This window comes from Rana temporaria, chromosome 11 (genome assembly GCF_905171775.1).
Source record: "Rana temporaria chromosome 11, aRanTem1.1, whole genome shotgun sequence".
NCBI lineage: Eukaryota > Metazoa > Chordata > Amphibia > Anura > Ranidae > Rana > Rana temporaria.
In genome coordinates this window covers 1,931,824-1,950,477 of record NC_053499.1, presented here as the reverse complement: position 1 = coordinate 1,950,477, position 18,654 = coordinate 1,931,824, and the positions used below count along the sequence as shown (strand labels likewise).

Genomic DNA, 18,654 nt, shown 5'->3' with positions numbered 1-18,654 from the left:
TGAGATTTCCCTGCAGTAGTTTGTGTCTCTGCCCCTCCCACAATGGGGAGATTCCCTGCAGTAGTTTGTGTCTCTGCCCCTCCCACAATGGGGAGATTTCCTGCAGTAGTTTGTGTCTCTGCCCCTCCCACAAGGCGGAGATTTCCTGCAGTAGTTTGTGTCTCTGCCCCTCCCACAATGGGGAGATTTCCTGCAGTGGTTTGTGTCTCTGCCCCTCCCACAATGGTGAGATTTCCTGCAGTATTTTGTGTCTCTGCCGGCATTCCTCTTCAAACAGCCGGCGTATTCCTGCGGCGGGCGATCCGTAAACGGTTAAGCAAAGGAAAAAAAAAAATCAGATTGTAGTTTTCCGTTTTTCTAATCTCGCCAGTTTTGGGTGGAGTTGCCCTTTAAGGAAATGCCCGTCTCTATGGCAGGTTTTGGCGACAGACGTACCGCACACGTCCTCCAGGTGGCGCCGGACCCTCACAGCTCTGCACAGTACAGAGGCAGCGCGTCAGCTGACGTCTCGGAGTATATAAGTGCGCAGAGGAGTCGGAGGAGCTGCTCAGTCGTGTGCGTTGGGGAGACGGCGACACCGGCGGCTGCGACATGTTCTATTCCGGGATGCTGACCGAGAGCGGCGGCGGCGGCGGCGGAGGCAGGAAGGAGGTGGACCTCAGGGAGGCTGCGTCGCTACGGCAACAGAGGAGGATGAAGCAGTCGGTCCAGTTCATCCACAAGGACTCCGCCGATCTTCTGCCCCTCGATGGACTCAAGAAGCTCGGCACGTCCAAGGACACGGTGAGGAGAAACGATCGGAGGTTTCCGTCATACACCGCGAACGCCGGGAGGTCATTTTGGTGTCGTATTTGGGGGGAGGGGAAGGGGGGAGGGGAAGGGGGTAGAAAGGAGCCTGATAGGGCGATGGGGGGCAACTTCCTTTATATAGGGATCCTCAAGTGTGACCCCCGACATCTCCAAATGGTCAGAGACTGCAGACATGATACAAGAGATGGTCAGAGACTGCAGACATGATACAGGAGATGATCAGAGACTGCAGACATGATACAGGAGATGATCAGAGACTGCAGACATAGTACAGGAGATGGTCAGAGACTGCAGACATGATACAAGAGATGGTCAGAGACTGCAGACATGATACAGGAGATGATCAGAGACTGCAGACATGATACAGGAGATGGTCAGAGACTGCAAACATAGTACAGGAGATGGTCAGAGACTGCAGGCATGCTACAGGAGATGGTCAGAGACTGCAGGCATGCTACAGGAGACAGTCAGAGACTGCAGGCATGATACAGGAGATGGTCAGAGACTGCAGGCATGCTACAGGAGACGGTCAGAGACTGCAGACATGCTACAGGAGATGGTCAGAGACTGCAGGCATGCTACAGGAGACGGTCAGAGACTGCAGGCATGCTACAGGAGATGGTCAGAGACTGCAGGCATGCTACAGGAGACGGTCAGAGACTGCATGCATGCTACAGGAGATGGTCAGAGACTGCAGACATGATACTGGAGATGGTCAGAGACTGCAGACATAATACAGGAGATGATCAGAGACTGCAGACATGACACAGGAGATGGTTAGAGACTGCAGACATGCTACAGGAGATGATCAGAGACTGCAGACATGATACAGGAGATGGTCAGAGACTGCAGACATGCTACAGGAGATGGTCAGAGACTGCAGACATGATACAGGAGATGGTTAGAGACTGCAGACATGATACAGGAGATGGTCAGAGACTGCAGACATAGTACAGGAGATGATCAGAGACTTCAGACATGATACAGGAGATGGTCAGAGACTGCAGACATGATACAGGAGATGGTCAAAGACTGCAGACATAATACAGGAGACGGTCAAAGACTGCAGGCATGCTACAGGAGATGGTCAGAGACTGCAGAAATACTACAGGAGATTGTCAGAGACTGCAGACATAGCACAGGAGATGGTCAGAGACTGCAAGCATGCTACAGGAGATGGTCAGAGACTGCAGACATACTACAGGAGATGGTCAGAGACTGCAGACATACTACAGGAGATGGTCAGAGACTGCAGACATAGTACAGGAGATGGTCAGAGACTGCAAGCATGCTACAGGAGATGCTACAGGAGATGATCAGAGACTGCAGACATGCTACAGGAGATGATCAGAGACTGCAGACATGCTACAGGAGATGGTCAGAGACTGCAGACATACTACAGGAGATGGTCAGAGACTGCAGACATGCTACAGGAGATGATCAGAGACTGCAGGCATGATACAGGAGATGGTCAGAGACTGCAGACATAGTACAGGAGATGATCAGAGACTGCAGACATAGTACAGGAGATGATCAGAGACTGCAGACATAGTACAGGAGATGATCAGAGACTGCAGACATAGTACAGGAGATGGTCAGAGACTGCAGACATGATACAGGAGATGGTCAGAGACTGCAGACATGATACAGGAGATGGTCAGAGACTGCAGACATGATACAGGAGATGGTCAGAGACTGCAGACATAGTACAGGAGATGGTCAGAGACTGCAGACATGATACAGGAGATGGTCAGAGACTGCAGACATGATACAGGAGATGATCAGAGACTGCAGACATTTGCATCCTTTTTTTTTCTCGCACAAATTGAGATTTCTTTTGGTGGTATTTGATCACCTCTGCAGTTTTTATTTTTTGCGCTATAAACAAAAATAGAGCGAGAATAAAAAATAAAAAAAACAATATTTTTTACATTTTGCTACAATAAATATCCCAAAAAATATATATATTTTTTTCCTCAGTTTAGGCCGATACGTATTCTTCTACATATTTTTGGTAAAAAAAATCGCAATAAGCGTTTATTGATTGGTTTGCGCAAAAGTTATAGCGTTTACAAAATAGGGGATAGTTTTATTGCATTTTTATAGCACTGTTCGCTGTATAAATGACAATGGTCGCAAAATAGTGTCAAAAGTGTCCGATGTGTCCGCCGCAATGTCGCAGTCACGATAAAGATCGCCGACATTACTAGTAAAAAAATAAATATTAATAAAAATGCCATAAAACTATCCCCTATTTTGTAGACGCTATAACTTTTGCGCAAACCGATCAATAAACGTTTATTGCGATTTTTGTTTTACCAATAATAGGTAGAAGAATACGTATCGCCCTAAACTGAGGGAAAAAACATTATATATTTTTTGGGGGATATTTATTATAGAAAAAAGTAAAAAATATTGAATTTTTTTCAAAATTGTCGCTCTATTTTTGTTTATAGCGCAAAAAATAAAAAAACGCAGAGGTGATCAAATACCACCAAAAGAAATCTCTATTTGTGTGGAAAAAAGGACGCCAATTTTGTTTGGGAGCCGCGTCGCACGACCGCGCAATTGTCTGTTAAAGCGACGCAGTGCCGAATCGCAAAAAGCGCTGTGGTCTTTGGGCAGCCAATTGGTCTGGGGGGTGAAGTGGTAGAACTTGTCTTCGAATGTAATTGAAAATAAAGAATATTAAGCGACAGGCTGGAAGGAAATCCTTCGAGAAACACGAATGTGACGCTGTTGTTGATCGCAGAGGTCTGGAGGATGACGCAGATTGGCCGCCTCTGAAGTGGTTATTCTAGGAAGGGAGACATTCTGTTCCTCTTTATTCTTTGCCAAAAAAAAGGACAATTAACGATAGAATCTAATTATTGGGATAGCACAGGAAGTTCATAAAGGGGGGGGGGGGGTTGGGTCATGTGACAGACGACATGGTAGCTCGGTGGTCGGCACTCCTGCCCTGCAGCTGAGGGTCCCGTGTGTTCTGCGCTCTGGGCTTCTCCGGGGGTTCGTATTGGCGCTTCTTTTTCCTGCGACAATCCAAAGCAACATTGTAATAAGTGGAATTGAAATCATTTTACATTTTCTTAAAGTTTCATAAAAAAAATCAGGTTTTGGTGAAATTTTTTCTGATTTTGACGAAACGCGTTGGTGTGAACAGGAAGGTGACATTAGAAAGGTTCAGGACCGCCGCACGCCGATATACGTCGGCGCTTTCCCCGACTTGTTCATTCCCCGACTTAGTTGGGGTAGGCGGTACACTTTGGTGGGGGTGGGTCAGCCGCGCCCTGTGACCTTTGACCTCTGGGAACCCGCCTTCTGACCTTTACCCTTTGGGGGAGGTCCCTGTTCCAATTCCTGAGTCCTAGCCATATTCTTCAATGGGAAACCCTAACCCAACCCTTAACCCCTAACCCTAACCCCAAGTGCAGCTAGCTACCAAAACCCAGATATGCTCATCTTCAGCCGGCACCCCGGTTTCCGATAATGGTGGTCTCTGTGGCAGATTTGCCGCAAGATCACCTTTATCGACGGCGGGAGAGGGGACCCTCCTTCCCGCAGCTCTCCTGTGCCCTCCGCTGCTTACCGGAGCCGTCGGTAGTGGGGAGGCGATCGGGTCCTCTCTGTTACTGGGTATGGAGACGAGTCAGGGGAAGATGACCCCCCCACCCGTCTCCATACCATAGCAGGGCGGAGGCGACGTCACAACGTCACTTCCACTTATACTTAACCACTTAAGGACCGCCTCCTGCACATATACGTCGGCAGAATGGCACGGCTAGGCACATGTACGTACAGGTACATACTGTACTAGTACCCAGCCGTGGGTCGCGGGCGCGCTCCCCCAACCCGGTCCGAAGATCCGTGACCGGGACCGCGGCACCAGCGGACCCGATCGCCGCTGGAGACCCGCGATCGGTCCCCAGAGCTGAAGAACGGGGAGAGCCGTGTGTAAACACACCTTCCCCGTTCTTCACTGTGGCGGCTGCATTGATCGTGTGATCCCTTTTATAGGGGGACACAATCGATGACGTCACACCTACAGCCACACCCCCCTACAGTTGTAAACACACATTAGGGGAAACATAACTCCTACAGCGCCCCCTGTGGTTAACTCCCAAACTGCAATTGTAATTTTCACAATAAACAATGCATTTTTTGCTGTGAAAATGACAATGGTCCCAAAAATTTGTCAAAATTGTCCGATGTGTCCGCCATAATGTCGAGGTCACGAAAAAAAAACGCTGATCGCCGTCATTAGTAGTAAAAAAAAAAATGAATAAAAATGCAATAAAACTCTCCCCTATTTTGTAAACGCTATAAATTTTGCGCAAACCAACCGATAAACGCTTATTGCGATTTTTTTTTTACCAAAAATATGTAGAAGAATACGTATCTGGCTAAACTGAGAAAAAAATGTTTTTTTTTATATATTTTTGGGGGATATTTATTATAGCAAAAAATATAGATTTCTCTTAAAAATTGTCGCTCTATTTTTGTTAATAGCGCAAAAAATAAAAACCGCAGAGGTGATCAAATACTACCAAAAGAAATCTCTATTTGTGGGGGAAAAAGGACGCCAATTTTGTTTGGGAGCCACGTCGCACGACCGCGCAATTGTCAGTTAAAGCGACGCAGTGCCGAATCGCAAAAAGGGGCCAGGGTCCTTTACCTGCATAATGGTCCGGGTCTTAAGTGGTTAAGGATGCGATCAGAGCTTCCTGGAAATGTAATTGTTTTTTTTTTTTTGTGTACAGTATATAAACATTTTCATTGACTTTTTCCTTTTTTTTTTTGCACTGTTAAATGTTTTAATTCGAAGGAAAAAACAATGAGGCCAATGAATGACCACATTGCTCCTTCATTGCCTCATTATTTTAAATTATTTTAAAGGTTTGGGGTTCACTAGTAGGCGCGGCGACTGAGAACCACTGCTCAATAATGAAATACTACATCAGTGCTATATAAAAAAATACCGTATTTATCGGGGTACTGCGCGCTCCGGCGTATAGCGCGCACCCCTAAAGTGGACCCGCATTCCTGTGGAAAAAAGATTTTTGTACTTTGGTGTCTTGCGCGGCCTCCATCGGCGGCCTCGTCGGGTCCGGCGTCCGTCTGTGGCTTCGGGTGTCCTCTTCGTCGGGTCCAGCGTCCTTCTGCGGCGTCCTCCCCGCTCATTTCCCGCGCCGAGTTTGAATACTGTGCCGGCATATACCGAGCGCAGTACACACGTGTATAGTCGGGCAGGCTCGGCTACTCTCGCGCTCACGTCCTGTACGTCCAGGACGTGAGCGCGAGAGGAGCCGAGCCTGCCCGACTATACACGAATGTACTGCACTCGGTATATGCCGGCGCAGTACACTCGTGTATAGTCGGGTAGGCTCGGCTACTCTCGCGCTCACGTCCTGTAAGTACAGGACGTGAGCGCGAGAGGAGCCGAGACTTCCCGGCTATACACGAGTGTACTGCGCTCGGTATATGCCGGCACAGTGTTCAAACTCGGCGCGGGAAAGCGGGTATCGGCGTATACCGCGCACCCACGATTTTGCCCTGATTTTCAGGGCAAAAAAGTGCGCGGTATACGCCGATAAATACGGGAATAAAAATCAAATCCATCATAGCCCTCTAGGTTGGTGTCATGAGATATTAATAAGAGACAATCATTTCCCTTCTGCTGCTGTGCATCGATCTCAACCCTGATGGAGAGAAGGCATGCTGAGATCTGTAGTTCATTTCCGCTCGTTAGACAAATGATGTCTCCCCTGGGGGGAAATGACTCAGAGAGCAATGGAGCGGTACATGAAGGGCTGCTGGATATAGATTCATAATCCACCGGGGCATTGTAAAGCTTCACCATGGAAGCGGTGAGCACTGTGTGTATTTTCATCGGATGAGTCAGAAGAAGAAGAGAGGAAAATACCTGGAAATCCCTCAACAAACTCATCAGAAAAATGTCTTCTAAAGCTCCTAGGGCCAGATTCACAGTGGAGATACGACGGCGTTTCTCCTGATACGACGGCGTATCTCTGTTTCTATCTATGCGACGGATTCATAGAATCAGTTACGCATAGATAGCCAGAAGATCCGACAGGTGTAATTGTTTTACACTGTCGGATCTTAGGATGCAATACCGCGGCCGCCGCTGGGGGGAGTTTGCGTCGTAAACCAGCGTCGGGTATGCAAATTAGGAGTTACGGCGATTCCCGGCGGATTTTCGCGTTCGCTACGTCGCCGCTAGTCTAGTTTCCCGTTCCAAAATTAGTCGGTTTTTTTGGTGCCTTAACTTTACACAGCAATCGTATTGCTGTATAAAGTATGGCCGTCGTTCCCGCGGCGAAATTTAAAAAATAACGTCGTTTGCGTAAGCCGTCCGGGAATACGCAATTACGCTACGCACGTCGCCGTTCGAAAAAATTACGTCACGGCGCGCAAAGCACGGCGGAAGTTCGGAAACGGAGCATGCGCGGTAGGTCCGGCACGGGAGCGCGCCTAATTTAAATGGCACACGCCCATTTAAATTGGCCCGCCTTGCGCCGGAGGCCGCCGGCGTAGGTTTTCATCGCAAGTGCTTGGTGAATCAGGCACTTGCGATGAAAAATTGCGGCGGTGTAACGTATCTACGATACGTTACGCCGCCGCTGCCCTACGTGAATCTGGCCCCTAATCCTTCAGATGTAGAAGAAGGGAACATAGCGGGTGAGACAACAATTCAAAAAATTGGAAGAAAACAATTCCTGGGAAGCACTAGTTGGACAGGAAGATGGAGCGGCAGATTGTTGGCGTGCGCGTCCAAAGATGTGAGATGACGCCGAGTGCGTGTGAATGGGATGTTTTCGAAAAAAGCAATTGGAACTCTACAGCTCCGAATGTTCAGATCCAGAAGAATTTCTCTATATCAGTGCTGGCCAAGTGGGCATACATGAAATCCAATTCATGGCACCACTTCACCCAACACCCTGTGATTGAAAAGTCCAACGAGCCCGACAGAAAATTGTCAACAGTGGGGTAGATTAAGGTAGGGGCGCGCAAAACTGCGGCGGCGTAACGTATGACATTTACGTTACGCAGCTGCAAGTTTTATGGGCAAGTGCTTGATTCACAAAGCACTTGCCTGTAAAGTTGCGGCGGCGTAGCGTAAAAGGTGCCGGCGTAAGCGCGCGTAATTCAAATGATCCCGTAGGGGGCACGGATCATTTAAATTAGGCACGTTCCCGCGCCGAACATACTGCGCGGGGAATGGGCGTTCCCACGCTTCCCGAAGATAGCCGAAATAGGACTTGCCTCTTCACGGCGCTATACGGCGCCTGCGCACAGACATCGGAGCTGACTGCGCAGGCGCCGTAAAGAGGCAAGTCCTATTTCGGCTATCTTCGGGAAGCGTGACGCGCCATAGCCGGCAGTCAATCATCTTCCCTCTGCATAGGAACGCCCATTCCCCGCGGGGAGTCTGAAACTTCATTACGGCAGTAAACTGTGAGTACGGCGCCACAGACATGACATGAAGAGTGGCAGAAAACTTAAAGCGGTAGTTCACCCACAATCCCATGATTTTACCATCGAGACAGGCATTGTAGCGCGAGCTACAGTATGCCTGTCCCGATTTTTTTAACCCCGTACTCACCTTGTAGTCGTCCATCGTAGATTCCGGCTCCCGCGGGGAATGGGCGTGCCTATGGAGAGGGAGGATGATTGACGGCCGGCCCTGGCACGTCACTCTCCCCGAAGACAGCCGGAGTAGGTCTCGGCTCTTCACGGCGCCTGCGCACAGGCTATGCGCACGCGTCGTGAAGACCAAGCCTATTTCGGCTATTTCCGGAGAAGCGTGACGCGCCAGAGCCGGCCGTCAATCATCCTCCGTCTCCAGAGGCACGCCCATTCCCCGGTATCTTCGATGGACGACTACAAGGTGAGTATGGGGGGAAAAAATTCGGGACAGGCATACTGTAGCTCGCGCTACAATGCCTGATTTTAAGGTAAAAAAAATAAAATAATTTTTTTTCCCGTCGATAGGGTGAACCCCCGCTTTAAAGCTGGTGACCCAATAAATGTACTTAGAGCCTCTCGTGGGCAGTGCCACCTTAACAGCACAGGCTCTGAAAGTCCGGCAGTAGCTATGCCCCTTCTCTGGGTTCTCCCATCACACAGCACTGAAGGGGGGATCTGACTGAGGGAAACACAGAGCAAGTGTGCAGGAGAAAACTGAAGGGGAAGACAGAAAGAAGACTCTGAACTTCTAAATCCGTACACCGCCGGGCAGTATATGTATTTAGAAGCAATGACACTGCTATTGACAAACCCCGGGATTGAGTTGTAACGGAACACCTTCTTAAAGAGTGTGACTGTCACTGCTCATGGCGACCCCTACTGGCCCCGGGCTCCTCGGGCACTGCCAAAACTACTGTAGATACCCGCTCCCCCCTTCTTAATGCCAAAAAAATGTAGAGGGGAGGATGACATAAAGTAGAACTTCTCATTTAGACTAAAGTTCAGCTTTAAAGATTTCACCCTCTTGTAGCTTTATTGCCCTGTAGGGAGCTGCTGGATAGTTCAGTCCTTCTGCAGTCCCTCTATAGCAGGGCTCTCCAAACTTTACTGTTCTTCAGGCTTTAGGGGGGCCGGACTGTGGCCATCGGGAGAAGAAAAAGGTCCCAGCATCAGTTGGAGTAAACCATGCTCCATCTTCGATGTCAGTGAGATGCATTGTGCCCCATCACTTGTGACATTGGGATGAATTATGCCCCAATCGTTGGTGTCTTTGGTGGAAATTGTGCCCCGTCATTGGGCCCCATCTTTGGTGTCATTGGTAGGAATTGTGCCCCATCTTTGGTGTCATTGGTAGGAATTGTGCCCCATCTTTGGTGTCATTGGCAGGAATTGTGCCCCGTCATTGGGCCCCATTCATGATGTCATTGGGAGGAATTGTGCCCCATCTTTAGAGTCTTTGGTAAGAATTGTGCCCCGTCATTGGGCCCCATTGTTGATGTCATTGGGAGGAATTGTGACCCATCTTAGGTGTCATTGGGCCCAATTGTTGGTGTCATTATGCGTAACTGTGTACCTTTGTTGGCGTCAGTGAATGAAATAGTTCACCAAGGGCCGGATAAAAGCAAGCAAAGGGCCTCATCCAGGCCCCCGGGCCGCAGTTTGGAGACCACTGCTCTATAGTGATCCTCCCTGTATTGGCACCGACACACCAAGAGCAGGGCCACTATTAGGGGGGTACAGGCCATACAGATGTAGGCTGACCGCATGTCCCTGGTTAGGAGGTGAGGTGAGAGGTCACACCACAGACAGGGCTCCCCTCTCCAGCCTGTGTCACCTCCATCCTCAGGTCCCCCCCCCCCCTCGGAGCTCGCAGTCCGCTGCCACGACAGGTCCCCCCCCTCGGAGCTCGCAGTCCGCTGCCACGACGGGCCCCCCCCCCCCTCGGAGCTCGCAGTCCGCTGCCACGACAGCCCCCCCCTCGGAGCTCGCAGTCCGCTGCCACGACAGGTCCCCCCCTCAGAGCTCGCAGTCCGCTGCCACGACAGGCCCCCCCCCTCGGAGCTCGCAGTCCGCTGCCACGACAGCCCCCCCCCTCGGAGCTCGCAGTCCGCTGCCCCGACAGGCCCCCCCTCGGAGCTCGCAGTCCGCTGCCCCGACAGGCCCCCCCCCCTCGGAGCTCGCAGTCCGCTGCCCCGACAGGCCCCCCCTCGGAGCTCGCAGTCCGCTGCCCCGACAGCCCCGCCTCGGAGCTCGCAGTCCGCTGCCACGACAGGCCCCCCCCCTCTCAATCCTCTCTGAAGCCCAGCAGATTGCATCTCATTTCTCTCTTCTCATTTCTTTCAATCATTTTAACTGGAAATTGAAGCCTCATGTCGTTCCTAAATGAATTTCTCCATTAATCTGCCGTCTGGTTGCCGGGGGGGGGGGGGGGGGGGGGGGGACAATTATCTGTAATGTTATATATTGCCGGGCAGACCGCGCTCTGTCATTATTGTTCTGCTCACTTTGTTGGTGGTTTAGCTTTGTATCGCTCTGCGCACGCAATGTAACAATCCGCCATCATTGTTATCGATTGATTCTTTGGTGTATGCGACGCTAATAAGGATGGAACAAATATTAGGGCCGGTGTTTTGGATTCCACACGCGGGTGACGTTGCGTTCTCTCACACCCGTATAGTAGAAGGAACTTGTGGTGCCCCCATCCTTACAAAACATTCTGCGCCCGGGGTAACCATCCCTTCTGCTCCCACCCCTTGTCCCGGCCCTTTAAATGAGGCGGGGCTCTAGATTGGAGGGCGACCGATACGGGTTTTTCTCTGGCCGATGCCGATATTTAGAAATCGGGGAGGCCGATGGCCGATATATGATGGCGATTTTAGGCCGATTTTTTTATTTTTTTTGGTGGCACTGGCTCGTGGCACTGGAAGATGGTACTAGCAGAAGGCACTGATTGGCAGGTGGCACTTATTGGCACTGGTATCGATATATTGGGGCCTTTCCATTAGTCACATTAGATTTCCGCACCGAGGGGTTAATCTGCTCATCTCCTCATATTTTAACAATCGATGTCGGATCGTTCCGCATCTCATGACTCAGATTTCAGAAAAACAACAAATGACACCTTCCTACAAATCAGCAGACGCGCGCTTCCCGCCAACACCGTCTGCTTCCTCGCCAGAATCCGCTCTCTGCGCCAGAATCTCCTCCGACACCAAACATTCCTCCCACATGATCCAGACAAGAATCACCAGAGACTCTGGTACACCCCCCCCCCCCCCCCCCCCCCAATAACAGACATCCCAGGTGTGACCAAACCTGAGAACCGTGGAGTCTGATCTGCATGGACAGCATAGGGGAGTGGAACACGCAGTAACCCATAGCAACCAGATTTCAGCAACCTCTAGGTTATTTGTTGTGATATTCACCATCGATTTTGCCAACGTGACTTTTACATCCTTGCTGTTCCATATTTCTATGCAGTCATATATGAGGGAATGTGGTCAGGGAGGGACTGATGCTGCAGGAGTGCTGAGATGGATAAGGTTGGATTTAGGCCGGGTTCGCACTGGTGCGACAAACGCTCCGACATTGAGGGCAATGTTTCCCTATGGGAGAGCGTCTTAAATGGTCCGACACAAGTCGCTCCGACTTTGAAAATGCTCCCTGTACTACTTTGGTCTGACTTTGATCCTACTTCAGCCCATTGAATAACATTGAAGTCAGATCAAAGTCGGAACGCCGTCTTGCATCATCCGACTTTGGCATGCGACTTGTGCTCTGATGATCTTGAGGGGGGAACTCCATGACAAATTTTAAATAAATAACCGGCATGGGTTCCCCCCTCCAAGAGCATGCCAGGCCCAGGGCCGTCTTTACCATAGGACAAACAGGGGCAGCTGCCCAGGGCCCTGTCACTGCTGGGGGCACAAAGCAACCCCCCAGGGCCCCAGATGGCAACCCCCCCTTTTTTTATTTATTTTTAAATACAAAAAAATATATATTTTTTTAATATATTTTTATTTTTTATTAAAGGGCCAATTTTTTTTAGGGGTCCCCAGGGCCCCAGATGGCAACCCCCCTTTTTTTATTTATTTTTAAATAAAAAAAATATATTTGTTTAATATATTTTTATTTTATTTTTTATTAAAGGGACAATTTTTTTTTTAGAGGTCTGGAGGTCCCCAGGGCCCCGGATGACAACCCCCCTTTTTTTATATAAATTTTTTTTTTTTATATATATATTTCTTTATTTCTTTTATTTTTTATAAATACGAAGGCATGGCAGCCCATTCAAATCAATGGGCTGCTGTGCCTGCACAAATGAGGGCCGCCAAAACACATGCATGTGAACCAGCCAGGCCCAAAATAAGCTGGAGGGGGGCCCAAAAAAAATGTATGCCCAGGGCCCAAACCATATTAAAGACGGCCCTGACCAGGCCCTTCAGTCTGGTATGGATTTTAAGGAGAACCTCCCATGCCGAAAAAAACGAGGGCTCCCGGATTCCGATAAGCACCCCGACAGCCAACAGCCAGGGTTGTCGGGAAGAGGCCTTTGTGCTCATCAACATGGGGACAAGGTGCTTTGGGGTGGGGGGGCCACACTGCACCCCCTGCACCAAAGCACCCCCCCCCGCGCTCTCTTGTCCCCGCCCCCTTTTCTGAACGGCTAGGCTGCGTGCTCGGATAAGGGTTTGGTATGGATTTTGGGGGGGGGGGGGGGCGCCCACGCCATTTTTTTCGGCGTGGGAGGTTCTCCTTAAAATCCATACCAGACTGAAGGGCCTGGTATGCTCTTGGAGGGGGAACCCATGCCGGGTTTTTATTTAAAATTTAGTTCCCCAGTGCTGGGACAAGGTTATCTCGAGCCCGGGGCGAACATGGCAAATGGCGCCCCGCCCCAAAAGGGCCCTCTCCCTAAGCATGAGCCCCTTCCCCCCCCACACAAATCCATCCCTGCTGAAATCCCCTTCCCAGCATATATCTTTGCCCCCCCCCCCCCCCCGCTCAAATCCTCTCATTCCCCATATGACCCCCGCAGAAATCCACCCCACCCCCTGAAAAAAATTCCCACCTCTTAGTACAAATACCTCCAATCATCCCTCCTAGCACAAATCCCCTCTCATCCATCTTTTTTAGCACAACCCCCCCCCCAAAAAAAAATGTCCAATCCTAGCACAAATCATCTTCCACCATTCCCCCTCCCAACACAAATCCCCTTCAAATCACCACTCCTAGGAGGGTAAATTTAGGGAGGTGTGCTAGACCAATACTTATCCCTTGCCAAATTCCCCCTCTCAACACAAATCCCCTCCCCCCCAACCTCATTGTGGTGCCCCCCATCCATCTGACTTGATACCACAGTGCCCAGGGCAGCCGACCCTTCTGCCCACCCCTTGTCCCGGCCCTGGAGTTCCCCCTCAAGGTTCATACCAAACACAGTGCCTGGTATTGGCGGGGATCCAAGTCGGATCCCCGTTCATTGAAGTCGGACGCGTCTCTGACTTCAAGTTGCAGGGCAAAGTCGGATTCCAAAGTAGGACGAGTGTCGCGTCGCGTCGCACCAGTGTGAACCCGGCCTTAAGGCTGCATTCACACCTAATCGCGGCGTTTTGTCCCGCGAATTGCGGCGACAAATTGCGTCGTTTTGTACCACGATTTGCGGCGACAAAACGCCGCGATTTTAACCCCCAGGTCCACATCTCCTATGCCGAACGCCGAAGCCGCCTGAAAAAAAAGGGTCCGGGACTTGTTTTGAGGTTCAGGCGTTCGGCGTTCGGCGTGGAGATGTGAACCATCTCCATAGAGGGCAATGGTATTTCTCCCCTCCAGCGTATCGATCGTCGGGCGTAAATACGCCAAAGGTGTGAATGGAGCCTGAAGGAACAGTAAAGCGCAGTCACTGTACAGCCAGTCTAAGCAGAACATGAAAAAAATCAGGCAGAGTTCAGACAGAAGTCAGGAGACCAGGCTCTCTAAAGTCCGTATCCCAATCCTGTCCTCATGCTTAGGATGAAGGGAGGGGGGAGAAGACTTTTTTTCCCCCCCATTTGGTGAAGTTTATCCTCATTTCTTGCCCCGGTGACAATAGAAGAGCTAAAATCACTCAAATTGGGACACAAGAAAGCAACAGAGACCTGAATGGAGTACAAAAGAACCCTCTTTATAAACCTCTTCATTATAGTAATTATCCGCTCAGCGCCGGCTTCACCCAATAGAAATCGCGTATAATAAAGGCGTTCACGTGCGCCGCTTTTACGCTTCACTATCACAATTGCTCAGCAATCATAAATGTTCCTTTATAAATCTTACCAAAACAGAAAGAAACAAAAAGGATACATACAAAAATATACAAAACAGCAAAAAAAAAAAGATACAAAAAAAAACAAACAAAAAACGAATAAACCCCCATTAAAAAAAAGTTCAGCGGGGCTGCGAATGCTCACTGTTGTTATTTCTGCCTCTCAGTATTCAAAATGACACTTTAATTAATTTTAATGCATTAAAAAAACACACAATATAGAACCCATGTTTTTGGTAAAATATAAAAAATGATGTCACGCTGAGAAAATGGATACCTAACGTGTCACGTTTTAAAATTGCGCATGCTCGTGGAATGACAACAAACTACAATACTTAAACATCTCTATAGGCAACATTACATTTTTTTTGACAGGTTACGGGCCAGATCCACAAAGAAATTACGCCGGCGTATCTATTGATACGCCGCGTAATTTCTAAGATCCCCCGTCGTATCTTTGTTTTGTATCTACAAAACGAGATACGACTGAATGTGGGCTAGATCCGACTGGCGTACGTCTTAGTACGCCGTCGGATCTAAGGTGCATATTTACGCTGGCCGCTAGGTGTCGTTTCCGTTGATTTCCGCGTAGAGAATATGCAAATGAGCTAGATACGGCGATCCACAAACGTACATGCGGCCGGCGCATTTTTTAACGTAGTTTCCGTAAGGCTTTTTTTGGCGTATAGTTACCCCTGCTTTATGAGGCGTACGCAATGTTAAGTATGGACGTCGGGCCAGCGTCGAATTTTCCGTCGTTTGCGTAAAACGTTCGCGAATAGGGCTTTGCGTAGAATTACGTTCACGTCGAAAGCATTGGCATGCTGCGGGTTAATTTGGAGCATCCGCACTGGGATACCCCCACGGACGGCGCATGCGCCGTTCAAAAAAAAGTCAATTACGTGGGGTCAATAGGAATTACCATAAAACACGTCCACATCTTATCTATTTGAATTGCGTGCCCTTTCGCCGACACAGTTACACTACGCCGCCGTAACTTACGGCGCAAATTCTTCCAGGATACAGAAAAAACGCTGAAAGTTACGGCGGCATAGCGTATCTGAGATACGCTACGCCGGACAGAAAAATACGCGGAGGTACGTGGATCTGGCCCTACCTGTTTGGAGATGGAGAGGAGGTCTAGAGCTAGAATTATTGCTCTCGCTCTAATGTTCGCGGCGATACCTCACATGTGTGGTGCGAACATCGTTTACATATGTGGTGCACGCCTTACGTATGCATCTGCACATGAGCACAGGGGGATCGCTTTCATTTTTTTGTTTTTTTAACCACTTAACCCCCGGACCATATTGCTGCCCAAAGACCAGAGGACTTTTTGCGATTCGGCACTGCGTCGCTTTAAATGACAATTGCACGGTCGTGCGACGTGGCTCGCAAATAAAAATTTACGTCCTTTTTTTCCCACAAACAGAGCTTTCTTTTGGTGGTATTTGATCACCTCTGCGGTTTTTATTTTTTGCGCTATAAACAAAAATAGAGCGACAATTTTGAAAAAAAATAAATATTTTTTACTTTTTGCTGTAATAAATATCCCCCAAAAATATATAAAAAAAAAAAAATTTCCCTCAGTTTAGGCCGATACGTATTCTTCTACCTATTTTTGGTAAAAAAAAATCGCAATAAGCGTTTATCGATTGGTTTGCGCAAAATTTATAGCGTTTACAAAACAGGGGATAGTTTTATTGCCTTTTTATTAATAATTTTTTTTTACTACTAATGGTGGCGATCAGCGATTTTTTTTCCGTGACCGCGACATTATGGCGGAACACATTGGACAATTTTGATGCCCAGCCGTGCCATTCTGCTGATGTATATGTGCAGGAGGTGGTCCTTAAGTGGTTAACCTAGGGCTTATTTTTTGGTGTAGGGCTTTTATTGCAGCTCTCCTTGGAAATAGCGCTAGGTCTTATCTTTGGGGTAGGGTTTATATTGCAGCTCTCCTGGGAAATAGCGCTAGGGCTTATTTTTGGGGTAGGGCTTATATTGCAGCTCTCCTGGGAAATAGCGCTAGGTCTTATGTTTGGGGTAGGGCTTATATTGCAGCTCTCCTGGGAAATAGCGCTAGGGCTTATCTTTGGGGTAGGGCTTATATTGCAGCTCTCCTGGGAAATAGCGCTAGGTCTTATTTTTGGGGTAGGGCTTATATTGCAGCTCTCCTGGGAAATAGCGCTAGGTCTTATCTTTGGGGTAGGGCTTATTTTCGATACCTGCAAACTTTTGCAAGTCCAGCGATGTATTTGCAACAAGTAATCGATGGCGGAACGCTGTTTTATGACTCCAGGCGGGGAGCCGAAGGCCATAATCCACTTTGAAACCTCCGAGGAATAAAGTCCCTTCCTATATAAAGAGCCGTCTCCTAGCAACAAGTGTCAATGTCAAAGAGTTTATTCTGTTAGGAGAAATAAAGAAAGACAAACGGCACAATCCGCAAAGGAAGAGCGTCACTTCCTGTGTGAAGAATACACGCAATCCATCGAACGCAGGTAATAAGTGGTGAGCAGAAACCAAACGTATAAAAAACAGGTAATGTGAAAAACATAAATAAAAAGTCCCAAAGAAGAAGAAGGACTCCCCCCCCCCCCCCCCCCCCGACACCCTGAGGTGTAAGACTCCTGACAGGGGAGTGGCAAACTCCTCGTCCACCTATCCAAAAGGCCTGCAGACCCCTCCCACCATTGTCTGCTGAAGCCAACCAATGAGTGCTAGAAGAGTGTCTCCCTTCCCTTCCCCATTTCCTTCCCTTTCTTTCCATCATTTCATCCCTTTCCCTCCCCTTTTTCTTTCATTTCCCTTTGTTTCCCTTCCTTTCTCCTTTCCTTTCCTTCCTTTATCCTTTCCTTTCCTTCCTTTCTTTCCTTTCCTTTCCTTTCCTTCCTTTCTCCTTTCCTTTCTCATTTCCTTACTTTCTCATTTCCTTTCCTTTCTCCTTTCCTTTCCTTTCCTTCCTTTCCTTTCTCATTTCCTTTCCTTTCCTTCCTTTCCCTTCTTTCCTTTCTCCTTTCCTTTCCTTTCCTTCCTTTCTCCTTTCCTTTCCTTTCCTTTCCTTCCTCCTTTCCTTTCCTTCCTTTCCTTCCTTCCTCCTTTCCCTTCCTTCCTTTCCCCTTTCCTTTCCTTCCTTTCTCCTTTCCTTTCTTTCTCCTTTCCTTTCCTTTCCTTCCTTTCTCCTTTCCTTTCCTTCCTTTCTCCTTTCCCTTCCTTCCTTTCCCCTTTCCTTTCCTTCCTTTCTCCTTTCCTTTCTTTCTCCTTTCCTTTCCTTTCCTTTCCTTTCTCCTTTCCTTTCTCCTTTCCTTTCCTTTCCTTTCCTTTCTCCTTTCCTTTCCTTTCCTTCCTTTCTCCTTTCCTTTCTCCTTTCCGTTCCTTTCCTTCCTTCCTTTCTCCTTTCCTTTCCTTTCTCCTTTCCTTTCTCCTTTCCGTTCCTTTCCTTTCCTTCCTTCCTTTCTCCTTTCCTTTCTCCTTTCCGTTCCTTTCCTTTCCTTCCTTCCTTTCTCCTTTCCTTTCCTTCCTTTCTCCTTTCCTTTCCTTCCTTTCTCCTTTCCTTCCTTTCTCCTTTCCTTTCCTTCCTTTCTCCTTTCCTTTCCTTCCTTTCTCCTTTCCTTTCTCCTTTCCGTTCCTTTCCTTCCTTTCTCCTTTCCTTTCCTTTCTCCTTTCCTTCCTTCCTTTCTCCTTTCCTTTCCTTTCTCCTTTCCTTCCTTCCTTTCTCCTTTCCTTCCTTCCTTTCTCCTTTCCTTTCCTTTCTCCTTTCCTTTCTTTCCTTTCTCCTTTCCTTCCTTTCTCCTTTCCTTTCCTTTCCTTTCCTTCCTTCCTTTCTCCTTTCCTTTCTCCTTTCCGTTCCTTTCCTTCCTTTCTCCTTTCCTTTCCTTTCTCCTTTCCTTCCTTTCCTTTCTCCTTTCCTTTCTCCTTTCCGTTCCTTTCCTTCCTTTCTCCTTTCCTTTCCTTTCTCCTTTCCTTCCTTCCTTCCTCCTTTCCTTTCCTTTCTCCTTTCCGTTCCTTCCTTTCTCCTTTCCTTCCTTCCTTTCTCCTTTCCGTTCCTTTCCTTCCTT

At 48.6% G+C, this 18,654-nt stretch overlaps 1 protein-coding gene across 1 annotated transcript in view; it reads left to right on the top strand.

The window, feature by feature from the left end:
* Window positions 1-513: 513 nt before the first annotated feature.
* NRIP3 (nuclear receptor interacting protein 3) overlaps window positions 514-18,654 on the top strand; it is a 43,477-nt gene continuing 25,336 nt past the window's right edge. Inside the window, exon 1 of the mRNA XM_040327711.1 lies at window positions 514-783. Coding sequence (XP_040183645.1) covers window positions 592-783 — 192 coding nt within the window. The 5' untranslated portion in view covers window positions 514-591. The remainder of the gene's footprint in view (window positions 784-18,654) is intronic.